Below are 13,972 nucleotides of genomic sequence, written 5' to 3' on the forward strand. Positions count from 1 at the left end.
CCCCTTTCTTGAGAATTATTGGTATAAATGTAATTGTGGATGACTCTGCTTGAAAAGGATAAGTTATTGTCCTAGAAATCTACGCTGGTGCTTTGATGCTGTTTTTCAAGACCCTTTCCAAGCTTGAGATCGAAGCGTTGCTGATTGCTTTAAAAAAAAAGTGCACGAATATAATCTGCTTGATTTTCTAATCGAATCGGCCTCCACAAATCTCATTCACGTCCTTATGCACAAGTCAAATTACCTTTGGAGTTGGCATCACTTTTTTCCTGAATGTTTTTTTTTTCCTTATTAATATTATGCATATCTCTTCCTTCTCCCATTGCTATAGGGAGGTAAATCATGCTGCAAATGGTTTAGCTAATATAGAGAGAATTCAATGTTTTTCTTCTTTTTGGGTGGCTTTGCCCTTGTTAAAATCGGATGCTCTAGGTATCATCACTCTAGATAATTGAAGTATTTTTGTGCCCTTTCTTAAGGTAATGCATTCGTCTTTTTAACACACAAAAAAAAAAAAAAAGGAATCCTCTTTCCTCTGCTCAAACTGTGTGCGTTTTCCTTTCTCATCGTTCTTTTTTCCTTTACTTTTTCTTTTTCTCTCTCTTTCTCTTTCATTAGTTGCAGGTAGCTCTTAGAGATGCATACAGTTATCGATATTGGCTATTTAAGATAGTGCCATAAAAGTGAAGGTTGCCGACCTTGCTAGATGTCATGAAATGAATTAGCAAAGTGTAATGGATAAAACTGAACTACCTTTAGAAAAGCTGTACATGAAACGAAGTCGGGGGGGTGGTGAAAAAGATCTTTTAGAAAAAGAAAAGCTATCTCGACTTTCTTATCCGCCTTCTTTAAAGCTTGGAATCTTGTGGGAGAGTGATGATTTCAATGACTAACCTTTCCAAAGCTCGGAAGCTTTTCAAATTGTATTTAGATGATTACACGTTAAGCAACCTTGTGGAGATTAATGACTACAAAAATTAGTCCTAGGATCAATTAATTAATTGAGAGAGAGAGAATGGAGCATATATATCCAATTGTATTCTGATATTTTGTTTCCAAACTCTCTCATATCACCATTACATCTGAAATACTTTGACAAGGTGACTTCCCTATCATTCATCCCAGGTTTCCTTCAATCCTTTCACCCTGTATCATGTTTCATCCGCAATTAAGAAATTAATTTTGAAGATGCATTGAGATATATCAAATTAGGAGATGCAAATAGTTTTCAATAAATTGACCAACGCCAACAAAAAGTAAGTTACTGGTTATTTTCATGGAAAGGGGATACTTGCACACTGCAGAGGGCATAACATAAAAGTGAAATCCATATGCAGAAGCCATGAACAATTCTTATAGATGAGGAGAGTTATATATTTACCTTACAAAGTTAATTAGATAGTACAGGCTAAGATGACAACAAGGCATTAAACACAATTGTATTTAGGTTCAGAAGCCATAAGATAAGTCTGGCACTCAATTACTCAATTACATGTTAAGCATACCTCAAAAAATTGCTGACACATTGATAAGATGTGAATCAAAACTGATTTGCTTGTTGAGTACCAGCTTTTGCTTCAAAACTGAATTGCTCTCCAGATAATTCAAGAACATCAGCTTCACACCACCATTATGCAGCTGAATGCCTATGTATCCCAACCTGTAAACCTAAAATGATCCTTCAGTCTTCATTGAAAGCTTGGAGATTAGGGTGGAAGTGTCTCAGAGAACACATGGGATCAAAATGCTTGAAGAACAGACATAACAAAATGGCAAACAATCGAATCAAATTTCACCTTTCATGTTGCAAAGATTTTGTTAGTAAACATCACTTCTTCAACATGTCAATATAGAGAAGAATAAAAAGGGGCAAAAAGCTCCAAGTTAGTTATGAACACGAACATATTTGCTGCAGCTACCACCAACTTACCAACCTTCCCAATGATGTATACCATTTTTCAGATTGAATTTGTTCTCAACAACAAATGCAAAATGTTAGCTATTTACCAGATAAGCATTTGATAGCTCCAGAACAATTAGTTGATACTGCTAGTTCCAGACCCATCAGAACAAAGAAACTTTCTCCATGTTAGACTTGTGAATATGTTATATCACTATGTTTCTTTAACTCTTTGCATCAGTGGACAGGGATGGCTCTGCTCCTGCCTCAATCAAAGGGGAGGGTTCAGAGGCATCTGCAAGTGCTCCGAGCATGTTTACGACTTCAGCTGTGTCGTCCAGATAATATTTGGCCTTGCTTGGTTTCTGCCCAACCGTGCAAGCAAACAACGACGTGTTGGGTGTGACCAAGCTCTTTGTCATGAAGTCGGCAATGCCTTCGAACATATCCTCGTCTGACCTGTCATCTCCGATACACAACACAAAGTCTGCCTGCCTCCCATTCTCTGTCATTGTTGAGAGGATCTTCTCAGCTACTAATCCTTTCCCAACTCCCTGCAACACATCACCAAGAAGAAGCAAAGACAACAGCTGTAAAAGCTATACCAATAAAATTAATGTGTATGTTAGATGATGTATTTCTGCAGAAGTAGTTTGGCACCAACCAAATGGATTTTATAGGGGAAACAACTAAGGCCAAAAGTTTTTTTAAAAAAAATTGTAGCCTCTTGAAGATCGCAGATGGCTTAAAAATATAAATAGCTTAAGTTTATGGAAACAGCGACCAACTTCAGTAGAAATGAGATAGAGAAACCAACGTAATCAAATGGAGACAGATGATATGAAATGAAGAATAATGTCAAAGCAAGACACACCTGAGGTTTTACTTCAACAATGAACTGACCACTCTTCACCGATACAGGCTCATTAGCGAGTACACTTTCTAAATGATCAAGCATTTCCTTTGCTTGTGCAGATCCAAAGCCTGGGTCAGCATCTTGATGGTGCCACACTAAAGCACTTTCTTTGGGTTCAATAGATGACCCATCCGTGGCTTCTGTATATAGTTTCATTACTGGCTTTGCCATCTGCATCCATCCAAAGTCAGAGTTCTGGCTGCTCGTTTTCCATTCTTCATCTCTAGTCCACCTGCAAATGTTGAGTAAGGGAGGATATATTAGTACATAGCTTTCCTCCATTCCCTTTGGCAATGTACACATTCTCAGGAGCAAGAGATTGAATCAGCATGTAACAGTTATCATTATCAATTCACAACTGCTAAAAAACAGATTCGAAAATTGACGAACACAGGATCAGTCTCCATTCAATTATTCTTTTCTTCAGGCATCATCTCTATTTTAGTCGAGGTTGCTGTTTCGTGTCGCTCAGTCTCTCAATTCAAGGATGGCTGTCATATTCTTGACTTTTCCCATTAGATGAGAAAAACCAATATAGATATGGATATATGCAGATGCAAACAACAACAAAAAATAATCTTTAAGCATTTCATACTTTCATGAATATTAGGTAAAATGTGTTCGGTGTAATGACATCCCACTATTTTAGCATGAAATTTTTCTACTTAGAGAACACAGGATATGTTCAACGCCCATCATATGAATTGTAAACAACTAAGGTAAAGAAATAACAGAACAAATAAAATGAAGAAATATACCTTAAAAAGTAACCATGTTCCGCTGCAATGCCAAGCTTACGACATGGAGAAAACCACTTACCTAAGCTGCTCCTTCCTCTCCCACTAACGATGAAAACTACATTTTTGTCATCCAGGGACAGTGTATTGATAATCCTTATAACTTCAGGGCTTGGTTCTTTGTTAATGGATGTCTGTGAAACCACTGTCCCATCGTAGTCAAGTAATATAGCCCTGCTCTTAGACAGTTTATAAGCTGAGACAATGGCATCCACATTAAGCTTACTGAAATTGGGGTCAAGGGCAACCACCCTAAATCCGAATCCCAAACCGAACCCCCAACATCTCTTCCTGGAGTGGTCCCTGCAAGCTCTCTCCAGGTCCTGCAGAAAGCTTTTTGACCAATAGGCCACGTCATGAATGCTCACATACCGGTAGTGCTTATCATGACGCAGCTGCTTCTCCACATCAGACAGTGAGATGGCTTCATTCATCGCCTCAGCTGTCGCCTCAATATTCCACGGATTGACACGAATTGCACCACTCAACGACGGCGAGCACCCAATGAACTCCGACACGACCAGCATGCTCTTCCTGGGGCCATCACTTTCCATACCCTGTTCCCGCTCAGATATCCCCTGTCTAGAGACAATGTACTCGTATGGGGTTAAGTTCATCCCATCTCTCACTGCAGTAACCACCACGCATTCAGCAACTGTATAATATGCAACCCTCTCTGCACTCGACATGGAGCGATCAATGAACAGAACCGGGCTATACCCAGGGCGACCAAATTCATCGTTTATTCTCTTGCAACTCTCATGTATCTCAGACTGGATCCCCTCAAGATCCTTCCCTGTGCGGCCCCTCGCAGGATTGGCAATCTGGACCAGAACAGCCCTCCCCTGCCACTTAGGATGCAATCTAAGCATCTGCTCAAAAGACAAAATCTTGAGATCCATCCCCTTGAAAATATCCATGTCGTCAACGCCCAAAAGAACAGTCTTTCCTTCAAATTGCCGCTGGAGCTCTGCGACACGCCACTCCTTATCCGGGAGCCGGAGAACCGATTCCAGCTGGCCCATGTGGATTCCTACCGGCATGATCTTGACGCCAATTGTGCGGCCGTAGTAGTCTAATCCGATGTACCCACGCTTGGATTGGTACTCAATTCCTAGCATTCTGCTGCAGCAAGAAAGGAAATGGCGAGCGTAATCGAAGGTATGAAACCCAATCAGATCGCAATTGAGTAGGGCTTTGAGGATCTCCTCGCGAACGGGAAGAGTGCGATAGATCTCCGACGACGGAAACGGGCTATGGAGGAAGAATCCCATTCGAAGCCGGTTAAACCGGCGGCGGAGAAAGGTCGGCAACGCCATGAGATGGTAGTCGTGGATCCAGACGTAGTCCTCTTCCGGGTTGATGACTTCGATGACCTTCTGTGAGAAGAGCTTGTTGGCGAGGACGTAGGACTCCCACTGCGACCGATCGAAGCGGCCGCCGTGGTCGGCGGAGAAGGGGAGGAGGTAGTGGAAGAGCGGCCAGAGCGACTGCTTGCAGAACCCATGGTAGAACTTGTCGAAGAGGTCATCGGGGAGGAAGGCGGGGACGCAGTTGAACCGGTCGAGTAGGGTTTGGGCGACGTCATCATGGTCGGCGGGGTCGACGTCGACTGCGAGGGAGCCGATGAAGACGACCTCCATGTCGGCTGGGAGCCCGTCCTTGAGCTGGAGGAGGAGCGAGTCGTCGTCCCACGAGAAGCTCCATCCATGCCCGTCGGGCCGTGGCTTCGACCGGATCGGCAGCTGGTTCGACACGATTATGATCCGATCCTGCGACAGCGACGACGGCACGTCGGAGGACACCTCGTCGCCGTCGCCGTCGCCGTCGAGCTCGGAGAGCGTCCCCGGCACCGTCATCACCCGCGACATCCGCCGCAGACCGCCGCCGCCGCCACCAAGCGCCGTCAGGTTCCCGGCGGCGAGATCAAGCAAATTCGTATACGATCTCGACATCATCGTTTGCTTCGGACTTCTCGGATCCGATCGGAACCCAGGAGCTCGATCGCGGAGACGAGCTTCCGGTAACTGCTTTGTGTGAATAAGGAGAGGAGGAATAAGGAGGGATAAGTTGCGTGATTTAATTCTGATATTTGTGGAATAAAAAGGAACGGATAGGATAAGGAATAATAGAGGAAGATAGTGAATAAAGGAAGAGAGGGATATGCGATTATGCGCTGTTGCATTGATGTGTAGAGATAGTTGGAGGGAAAGGAGGAGGAAACAGGATAAGGTTGGCCAGCCGACTTATTATTATTAAGTCCTCCTTCCCCCCCCCTCCCTCCCTCCTTAGCCTTTCCTATCCTTTGTTGGGTCTTTGACTCAAAAAAAAAAAAAAAAAAAAAAAAGAACGCGCCGAGAGATTCTCCTGCAGCTCTGGCTACACGAACTTGCTCCGGTGGGAGACGTGACGGAGCCTCACTGGATGAGATGGATAACGCCAGCTGGAAATGACGTGTCCACGCAACAGCTGCGTCGGTGTGACGTGGAATTCGTGACACCACGTTTTCCGATGGTTTTTTTAGGCGTACTTGGTGGGCGGACAGTCTCGCGTAATTCACTTTTATTTTATTTATTAAAAATTATAAGATAGTTTTCGTCTTAAACTAGTAATAAAAGGGCTAATTAAGTCGCCTTATTATAAGGTTGACCTTGCCTTATTGGGTTCCTTTGTCGTACCTAACACCGTCGTCAGAGGAGAAAACTAGGCGTCGCCCGACTAATATGACTCAATAATGTGAGATCACAGCCGTCCGTATTACCCGCATCGACGGCCCAGACAACGTTAAACGTGATTTGACCGAGAATAAAACTCGTGGAGAACTATGCGGTTGTTGGATGGATAATATAATTATCAGGATCAAATTTATACAGCTTCGGGGCACGTGCGGGATAAACTTCTTTCTTCGCCACGACGGATTACTTTTGTAGTGGATAATAATAAAATGCAACCACCCAGTAGCCGCCACGTAAGATATGGACGAACTCTTTGGGATGTGAGGTGGAACAGCTGAGGCCGAGCTGTCATCTCCACGAATGTCGAGGCACTCCTGGACCTCTAGCAGTGGGCGGTCAAAATCCAGGGAGGAGGATGAAACCAACGGCCGCGATCGTTCGGGCCAGGAAGATGAAACGGTTGTCTCTCGAGAACGGAACGGGACGCGGTCATACAACGGCGGTTCCGCTAATGGGCTTGCTCAATGGTGGGCCAGGGGCTACTAGGTACTCTTTATGGGCCTTGTAAACCCTAAATTTTTTCAAATAATTTTCTTATTGATTAAAGAGATTCACATCTACGTGTTCTTCTAATTTAGGAACAAATCAAAAAAAAAATCAAGGAACCATAATTAATAAAATAGAAATTTATTATTTGGTATTGAGATCATTGCATTTCATCATGTATATTAATTCTCTTATCTCTCTCTCTCTCTATTAGTCTATCTAGAGTTAATTTTCTTCATTTCTCCTCAACTATGGATGAAACCAACAACAGTGGAACGCCAACGGAGTCATCGCCACGCACTTCCTTCCTCCACCTCCTCTCCACTCTCGTCAAAGTCTTCATCGTCGTCCTCATCGTCCTCGGCTTCGTCGCTCTCATACTGTACCTCTTCTACCACCCCGACGAGATGCAAGTCATCGTCGAGACCGCCTCCCTCACCCGCTTCACCCTCGTCTCAGATACCCCGAATTCTTGCACCTTCTTCAACCTCTCCCTCACCGTCGCCCTCCGCAACCCCAATTACTTCGTCGGCATCCACTACGACAGGCTTGAGGCTGATGCTTTCCGCAACAACGAGCCGTTTGGATGGACAACGCTACCCGCCTTCTATCAGGTGTGTCATCACTTAGCTTGTTATTTAACAACTTAAGCTTTTGAGTCAACTAATCCTGATCCTAACAACAGGAGCAAAAGAACACGGACATCGTGACGGCGATCGTGCAACGGCACACGTACATGCCGATCGAGAGTGAAGAGTTCAAGTATGACGACGGGACGGGGTTGTCTAACGTCGAGGTACGGCTCGAAGGTAGGGTCCGGTATAGGTTTGGCGCAGTGGTGACGAAGAGTCACTCCTTGAGAGTCGAGTGTCCGTTGACGTTGCAGTTGATTACAACGGGGATCAGTTGGAACGCCGGTAGGGACTTCCAGAGGACCAAGTGCAGTGTTGTCAAGTATTGATCGACTCGACTACTGGTGTTTCGATTAATTCCAGCATTCTAAATTTTATTATTTTTCTTTTTATTTGCTTGTATAGTAGGGTAACTTCGTTTCTAAATAAGTGTAGTCACAAGGCACACACATACATACATATATGCAAGAACACGAATGCCTACACTATGTAAATGGTGAAAATTAAATTCATCATCTCGTGTCATGCAAACTATATATCCATTTCCATGCATGCAAATATGATCAAAATTAGAGTTCACCAATCGGAATACATAAAAAACCATCCTCCATACCTAATACGAAAAATCCATCTATATCATCTCATAGCCTTTCTAAAATGCTTTTAAGTCTAACAATGGGGATTCCTCTATCGAGGAATTTGCCAAGCAAACATAGCTTCCACTTTTCTCTGGACTCCCTTAGCACCTCGAGGTCCGGCATAACATAATCATCTGTTTGACCCTTGACCTTGGCTAGAATATCGTCCGGCATGCGCCCCTGCGAGAAATCGTCAAACTTCACGGAGACGGTCAATTGCTTGCTGCTCCTCTGTTGCTTGTTTATTTTATTTTTTATGCAGTTTAATATGGAAAATATTTCAATAACCCATATAAATTTCAATTCTAATATAACAACTATAAAAACCGGTGAGACCTATCTCTATTCCCAGTGCTCGGTTTAATAGCCCTTAATGCTCAACCTAAGGGCATATTAGTGTTTTTGCAAAGTGATTATGCGAGGAGAATACTATGCCATAGATTGCCAAAAGTTAGTTAGGCAAATCCAGTTACCAAATCAGCATAATTTGTGATGGATCATACTTATTTGCCCTAGTTAACTGCGCATTAAATCACAGGAGTAGGATGCAAATTTAAGTCTGAAAGTTTATCTCCTAGATTAAGCCACTAATAAATAACGACATTAAGCTTGGTGAAGTCCGCCATGCATCGTTAAATTTGCAATAGGAGATATTGGTAAGTAAAACTTTACTCGGCCATGCATTGTTAACCAATTTTAGTTTGAATCAATCATAAACTCTTAGACATATGGGATTAGACTAGATTCAGAAATAATATGTATATATGCACAAAAATAAAAACTTTAGCTTAATATGGAAATTAAAGATTAGAAATAAGCAGTCACCTATTGAACCAGTTGTAGGACTTAACTTGTTAATCTTCTTATAATACCCTTACATAAATCAATAGCTATATCTCTTTTCTTCGTAAAAGGATAGATAGGTTGAAAGAGTAGGGAAGAAGAGCTAGCTCTTTGGCTAATAACATCTTTCCCACTTGGAATTATTTTAATGAGAACACTAATGCCACACCCTATAGGCATATATAATACATATATGATGTCAAACTTTTTCGATCTTGTTCATATTCAGAATTCAATTCCCTGCAGTCTGGCTCAAGATCAAGCTCTCTAGCTTTAATATTGCTAACATTATAACAGTCAACACTAATCGGTTTAGATGGACGGCTTAACTCGCATTCTATCTAATGTATTAGTTCGGAGTTACATAATAGTTCTAAGTAGAATATAAGGTACGTAGACTCTATAAAAGATATTAAACACACGTGTATACATGCAATAATAAAAACAAGTGCACCAAAGCCTATATATGTACGGTGCTACATACCAACGGAAAAGAAGAAGAAGAAGAAGAAGAAGAAGAAGAAGGACAAATTAAACCATCAAGTCTCATGCAAATGAACTATATATATCCATTTCCAATTAATCCATGCAAATAATGATCAGAAGTCCACGTCGCACTTGGTCCCCTTGAACGCCGCATTTGAGCTCCCCGGCACCGGTAACTTGAGGGCGCAGTGGATCTTCGGCTTAACACGGTGGATCTTAATTATCCAGGCCTTCAACCTGAGCTTGGTATATAACTTCACGTCGATGTAGAAGTAGCCCTCACCCAATTCCCTCTCGTACGTTGTCACAACTGAACCCCCAGCCACGAGTTGAGTCCCTTGGAACACAGGATGTATGGATTTAGTAGTCTTGTGCTCTTGATAGAACGGAGGCAGCGTCGTGAAGCCGAAGCGGGAGCCGGCGTAGAGCGCCTGGGCCTCGACGTAGTCGAAGTAGATGCTGGTCCTTTTGTTAGGGTTGCGGATGCTCATGTCGAGGGTGAGGTTGTAGTTGAGGTTGTTGGCGGTGGTGGAGGAGAGGGTGAATTGTGTCAGGGAGGCGGCGTCGACGGAGGCTTTGATGTCGCCGGGACGGAAGACGAGCCAGAGGACGACAGCGACGACGGCGAAGGTGACGACGAAGGTTAAGATGTACTTGAAGAGGGTGCAGAGAAGGCAGCGCATGCCGCAGCTCGAACCACGGCGAGGCATCACTCGAGAGAGGAAGAGATGATTGGATTGAGGGAGGTATTGAATGAGTACAAATAATTAATATGGTTATGGTCGAAGAAGGAGTGTTTATATAGAGAGTTGTTGGAGAGGTTATAAGTTAATGGTGCAAGGAGAATTAATATTCTAGTCGATCATCTGCATCCTAGATTGCAATAACTTCATGCATTTTTGCAACCTGGCAGCTTCTGCTTGGCTACGATTTGAAAATGGCAAATGATAAACAGCCAATTAGCTGACAATTTGTTGCCTGACAGGGTTCTAAGGTCAACTATGCTCGTCATCGTGTGGACAGAGTTTTTTTTAAAAAAAAAAAAAAATTAAATGTGGACAAAGTTTTTGATATAGTTTTTATTTTTCTAGAAAAAAGATGAGTTGTATTGGGTAAGAACATCTCTGCCAATAGTTTTACAAGTTTAACAAGGTCAGCAGGAAACTAGTTTTTGACCAATCTGCAGCTTGGTTATCATCTTTTACAAACATTGAGAATATAACATTCCTTGAAAACTTCTTCTTTGCTCTGTACCACTCCTACACTTCTGGGTCTTGAATGACATAATTCTCCGTTTGTCCCTTCAGGTTGGCTATCATCTTTTCGAGTTTTTTCTTTTTGGTGCATGCAGAGAGAGGTAGATGCTCCAGCTACAACCAACGCCAAAGACTTGCGAGGCATATCGCTGCATCACTTGGCAGGCTTTGAAGAGGTGGCTTGGCCGGATGATGATGAGAGAATATATATGGATTGAGTTTAATTATGCTTTTCCAAACCTTTTTACTTTTCTTATAGCAGGCTCATTTAGTGATTTTAGGGGCAGGGCTGCACAGAGAATCCAATCCGTTTCATATCTTACCAAGCTCTCATGTCAAAGTATTGATAGGGTCTCAAATGTCTCGACTGCTTGCTTATTTGTATCCATTAATACTCTTTTTTTTGGATTAAAAAAAGAAAGAATTTAGCCGTGTTTCAATAAAATTAATGTTGTTAGAATTAGAACATGAAAAATACTTATATATAACATTGACATATTTCCTGCATACTTTCTTAATCCAAATTAAGTTCCTCAAAGTTGTCAACACGAATCCTTTACAAATGCGCGGTGTGGATTTCTCTCTCTATCCTCACGACATTAAACAACGGCTAAGATCACGGATTGAGGTGAATAATAGAAGGCGAATAAACGGTATTTTATTCGGTGGACGTAAAGAACAAAAAGGTTATGTTTACAGTTTAGACTTTATAGTTTTTTGGGTTTTGGCCCATGAAAAGTGTAAAGCGAACCACCTTCTTCGTAATCGTAGGTCTTTTCTTTCCCAAAGTTTCGTCCATTAAAGAAAGATACAAAAGCTTTAACAAAAAGGAAAAGCCACCTTAAACACCCAACGAAACAATCGATCGAATCCATCCAGTTTACGACCAACGGCTCCCCTCTCCCTCTTCTTTCCCCATATAAATGATAGATCCAACAAATGAGTAGTTAGTAATGATTCGCATCATTAAGATCTAATCCATATTATTTATTACTATCGTTTAATCTTCCCGCTACGACGCGAGACACGACTGCCGCCGGAATCCTAAACGCTCCCGCTCCAGATCGTACACCATGTAGTAGTTCTGCTGCTGGAAGCTCCCAATTATAACGGCCGGTCCGCCGCCTCCGGCACCGCCACTGTCGGATAGGATCGCAAGGCACACCGCCTCTGCCACTGGCGCTTCCGGCGGCGGCGCCGCAGCCGGTGAGGGTCCGGCGAGGACGAAGGAGTTCTCGACGGGTAGCCGCATCTCCGCTCCGCCCTTGAAGTGGAACGCCAGCTCCGGCAGCTCCGTCTTCGCCGCCGCCTTCCCCGGCGGCAGATTGAAGCATAACGGCAGCCCTGTCCGGTCCTCCGCCTCGCTGGAGCGGTTGAACCGGCCGGCGACCCGGTTGACGAATGCGGCCACGAGAAGCTCAAATGCCGCCGCCTCAATGTAGGTGAACGTCGTGCCGGAGTCGACGATCGCGCCGCCGTTGCCGGATGGGCCGGGAACGAAAATCTCCTCCGGCAACCTCACCTTCTTCCCCCCGACAGTGATCCGACGCAGCGCGACGTAGTAGTAGACGGAGAACGGGTCGGAAACCGAAGGGTTCGGGAGGAAGGGGGCGAAGCGGAGACCGTCTGCGGCGGCGGACTGCTTGCGGCCGCCGAGGACGAGGGAGCCGCTGACGGCGGCGTCGTCGTCGAACCGGCGGGAAATGAGGCAATAAGAGAACCTCCTCAACCCCAGCTGCGCCGGGAGAGACGGAGCCCCGCGGCCGAATCCGGCGATTCCTCCGGCGGGCTGGCTGTCAGAGAAGACGGAGCAGCCAAAGACGAACCCCGGGACGGATCTCGAGGGGAGGATCAACGAATCGGAGAGGAGGATGCCGGCGGTGGAGCCGGAGCCGTAGATGATAGCATAAGGGGGGCAAACCCTAGCGCAATCGGAGGAGGAAGAAGAATTGGTGCAACTGAGGCAATCGGAGAGGAAATTTCGGGGGTGGATCCAGAGGCAGGAAGGATTGGAGCAGCCGATGAGGCGGGAGGAGGAGGAGGACTTGGGGAGGAAGGTGGGTGTGATGGGGGTGTTGTTGGTGGAGCACTGGCGGCAGGAATAGGAGTGGGTGCAGGGAAGCCAGGAGATGTGGGAGCCGGTGTCGAGGAGGAGGGGGAGGGTTTGGGGAGGGGAGCCGAAGGAGAGGGTGAGAGAGTAGCCGCCGTAGGAGTGCGGGTAGAGAGGGAGACCGAGTAGTTGGAGAGCTTTTTCTTGGGGTGCTTCAGGTGCGCCGCCCGGAGGAGGGAAGAAGCAGCGACGTGGCGGAGGTGGAAGTTGCCGTCGTCGCCGGCGTGGGGTAAATGGTGGCGGAGCGGGAGGGAAGTGGTGGTGGAAGTGGAAGTGGAAGTGGAAGTGGAGAGAGGTATTGATGAGAAGAAGAGGAAGAAGAAGAGAATTAAAGTCATGGTTGGAAAAATGGCTAGAGAAAGAAGCAATGCTGATGCTTGAAATGGGTGGATATCACAATATCACATTCACACACCGCTCTTTGTGACAGAAGAAAGGAGGAAGACGGTGGGTCCCGGAAAAAGCATATATTATCAACTTGAGGGAAGAGGCTTGGTGGGATGATTGGAGCTTTTGTCTCTCCACCTGTTAGTGTTAGGACTAATTTGTCTGTTAACAGAGCAGCACCTCACTCTGTCTACATAGACTTCCTACGAACTCACAGCTGATGCTAATTAGTTTTAAAAAAAAATTTAAGAGAATATGTATATGTATATATATATAGAGAGAGAGAGAGTGAGAGAGAGAGAGAGAGTGAAAAAAAATAAAAGAGGAGGAAGAATCTCTGATTGCAAAGCTTAGCAGAGAAGAAGAAGAGTAGCTGGGGCGGTGGACAGGCTGCGGAAAGAAGAAAGAAAGCATCGATCCATCCAACGGATTCTCAAGCAAAGCACCATCACTGCCGGGACCCGCAATCAAAACCACTACTACTAGCCGTTAGAACCAATCCGCGACGTCAGCAGCTAAATATATATATATATAAAATTAATGAGCTCGAAGAGTAAATATACGAATAATTATTTTAAATTAAATATCGCTGATATACGCTGTCGAGCAGCTCCTTTTAAATTAACTATTCCATTGAGCTATCAACTAATTTAAATTATAATAATTATTTAGAGTTAAAGTTTATTTTATAACCTTCTTAATTATGAGATAAATATCGATTGAAAGCAGGTAGGTACCCAGGGGGCCTAGCAAGCTAGATCCCATCCCATATTCGGTATTCCCATG

The 13,972-nt window shown here is 44.3% G+C and overlaps 4 protein-coding genes across 5 annotated transcripts; 1 reads left to right on the top strand and 3 right to left on the bottom strand.

Moving 5' to 3' along the window:
- Positions 1 to 1,332: 1,332 nt before the first annotated feature.
- LOC140798374 (probable alpha,alpha-trehalose-phosphate synthase [UDP-forming] 7) lies at positions 1,333 to 5,858 on the bottom strand. 2 transcript variants are annotated; one of them, XR_012110831.1, is made up of 4 exons: positions 3,575 to 5,858; positions 2,775 to 3,048; positions 2,008 to 2,454; positions 1,333 to 1,668 (listed from the first exon to the last, which is right to left on the bottom strand). XR_012110831.1 is itself a non-coding variant. In XM_073152181.1 (3 exons), exons 1-3 carry the CDS (start codon positions 5,569 to 5,571, stop codon positions 2,125 to 2,127), a joined length of 2,601 nt encoding a protein of 866 aa, XP_073008282.1. In that variant the 5' UTR covers positions 5,572 to 5,858; the 3' UTR covers positions 1,333 to 2,124. The 2 variants fall into 2 exon arrangements, 1 of the variants encoding a protein (XP_073008282.1); XM_073152181.1 differs by having other exon boundaries at positions 1,333 to 2,454.
- Positions 5,859 to 7,085: 1,227 nt separating this feature from the next.
- Positions 7,086 to 7,795, top strand: LOC140799331 (NDR1/HIN1-like protein 10). Its single transcript, XM_073153627.1, has 2 exons — positions 7,086 to 7,448; positions 7,520 to 7,795. Exons 1-2 carry the CDS (start codon positions 7,086 to 7,088, stop codon positions 7,793 to 7,795), a joined length of 639 nt encoding a protein of 212 aa, XP_073009728.1.
- A 1,696-nt stretch (positions 7,796 to 9,491) lies between these two features.
- LOC140799370 (NDR1/HIN1-like protein 3) lies at positions 9,492 to 10,143 on the bottom strand. Its single transcript, XM_073153685.1, has one exon. It carries the CDS (start codon positions 10,141 to 10,143, stop codon positions 9,547 to 9,549), a length of 597 nt encoding a protein of 198 aa, XP_073009786.1. The 3' UTR covers positions 9,492 to 9,546.
- A 1,320-nt stretch (positions 10,144 to 11,463) lies between these two features.
- Positions 11,464 to 13,192, bottom strand: LOC140799466 (probable aspartyl protease At4g16563; the record flags this gene model as incomplete). Its single annotated transcript, XM_073153815.1, has 1 exon — positions 11,464 to 13,192. A coding segment is annotated over one exon (1,491 nt), but the record flags the coding sequence as incomplete, so codon positions are not given.
- Positions 13,193 to 13,972: the final 780 nt, after the last annotated feature.

This window comes from Typha latifolia, chromosome 1 (assembly GCF_019914945.1).
Source record: "Typha latifolia isolate L0001 chromosome 1, TyphaL0001v2, whole genome shotgun sequence".
Taxonomy (NCBI): Eukaryota; Viridiplantae; Streptophyta; class Magnoliopsida; order Poales; family Typhaceae; genus Typha; species Typha latifolia.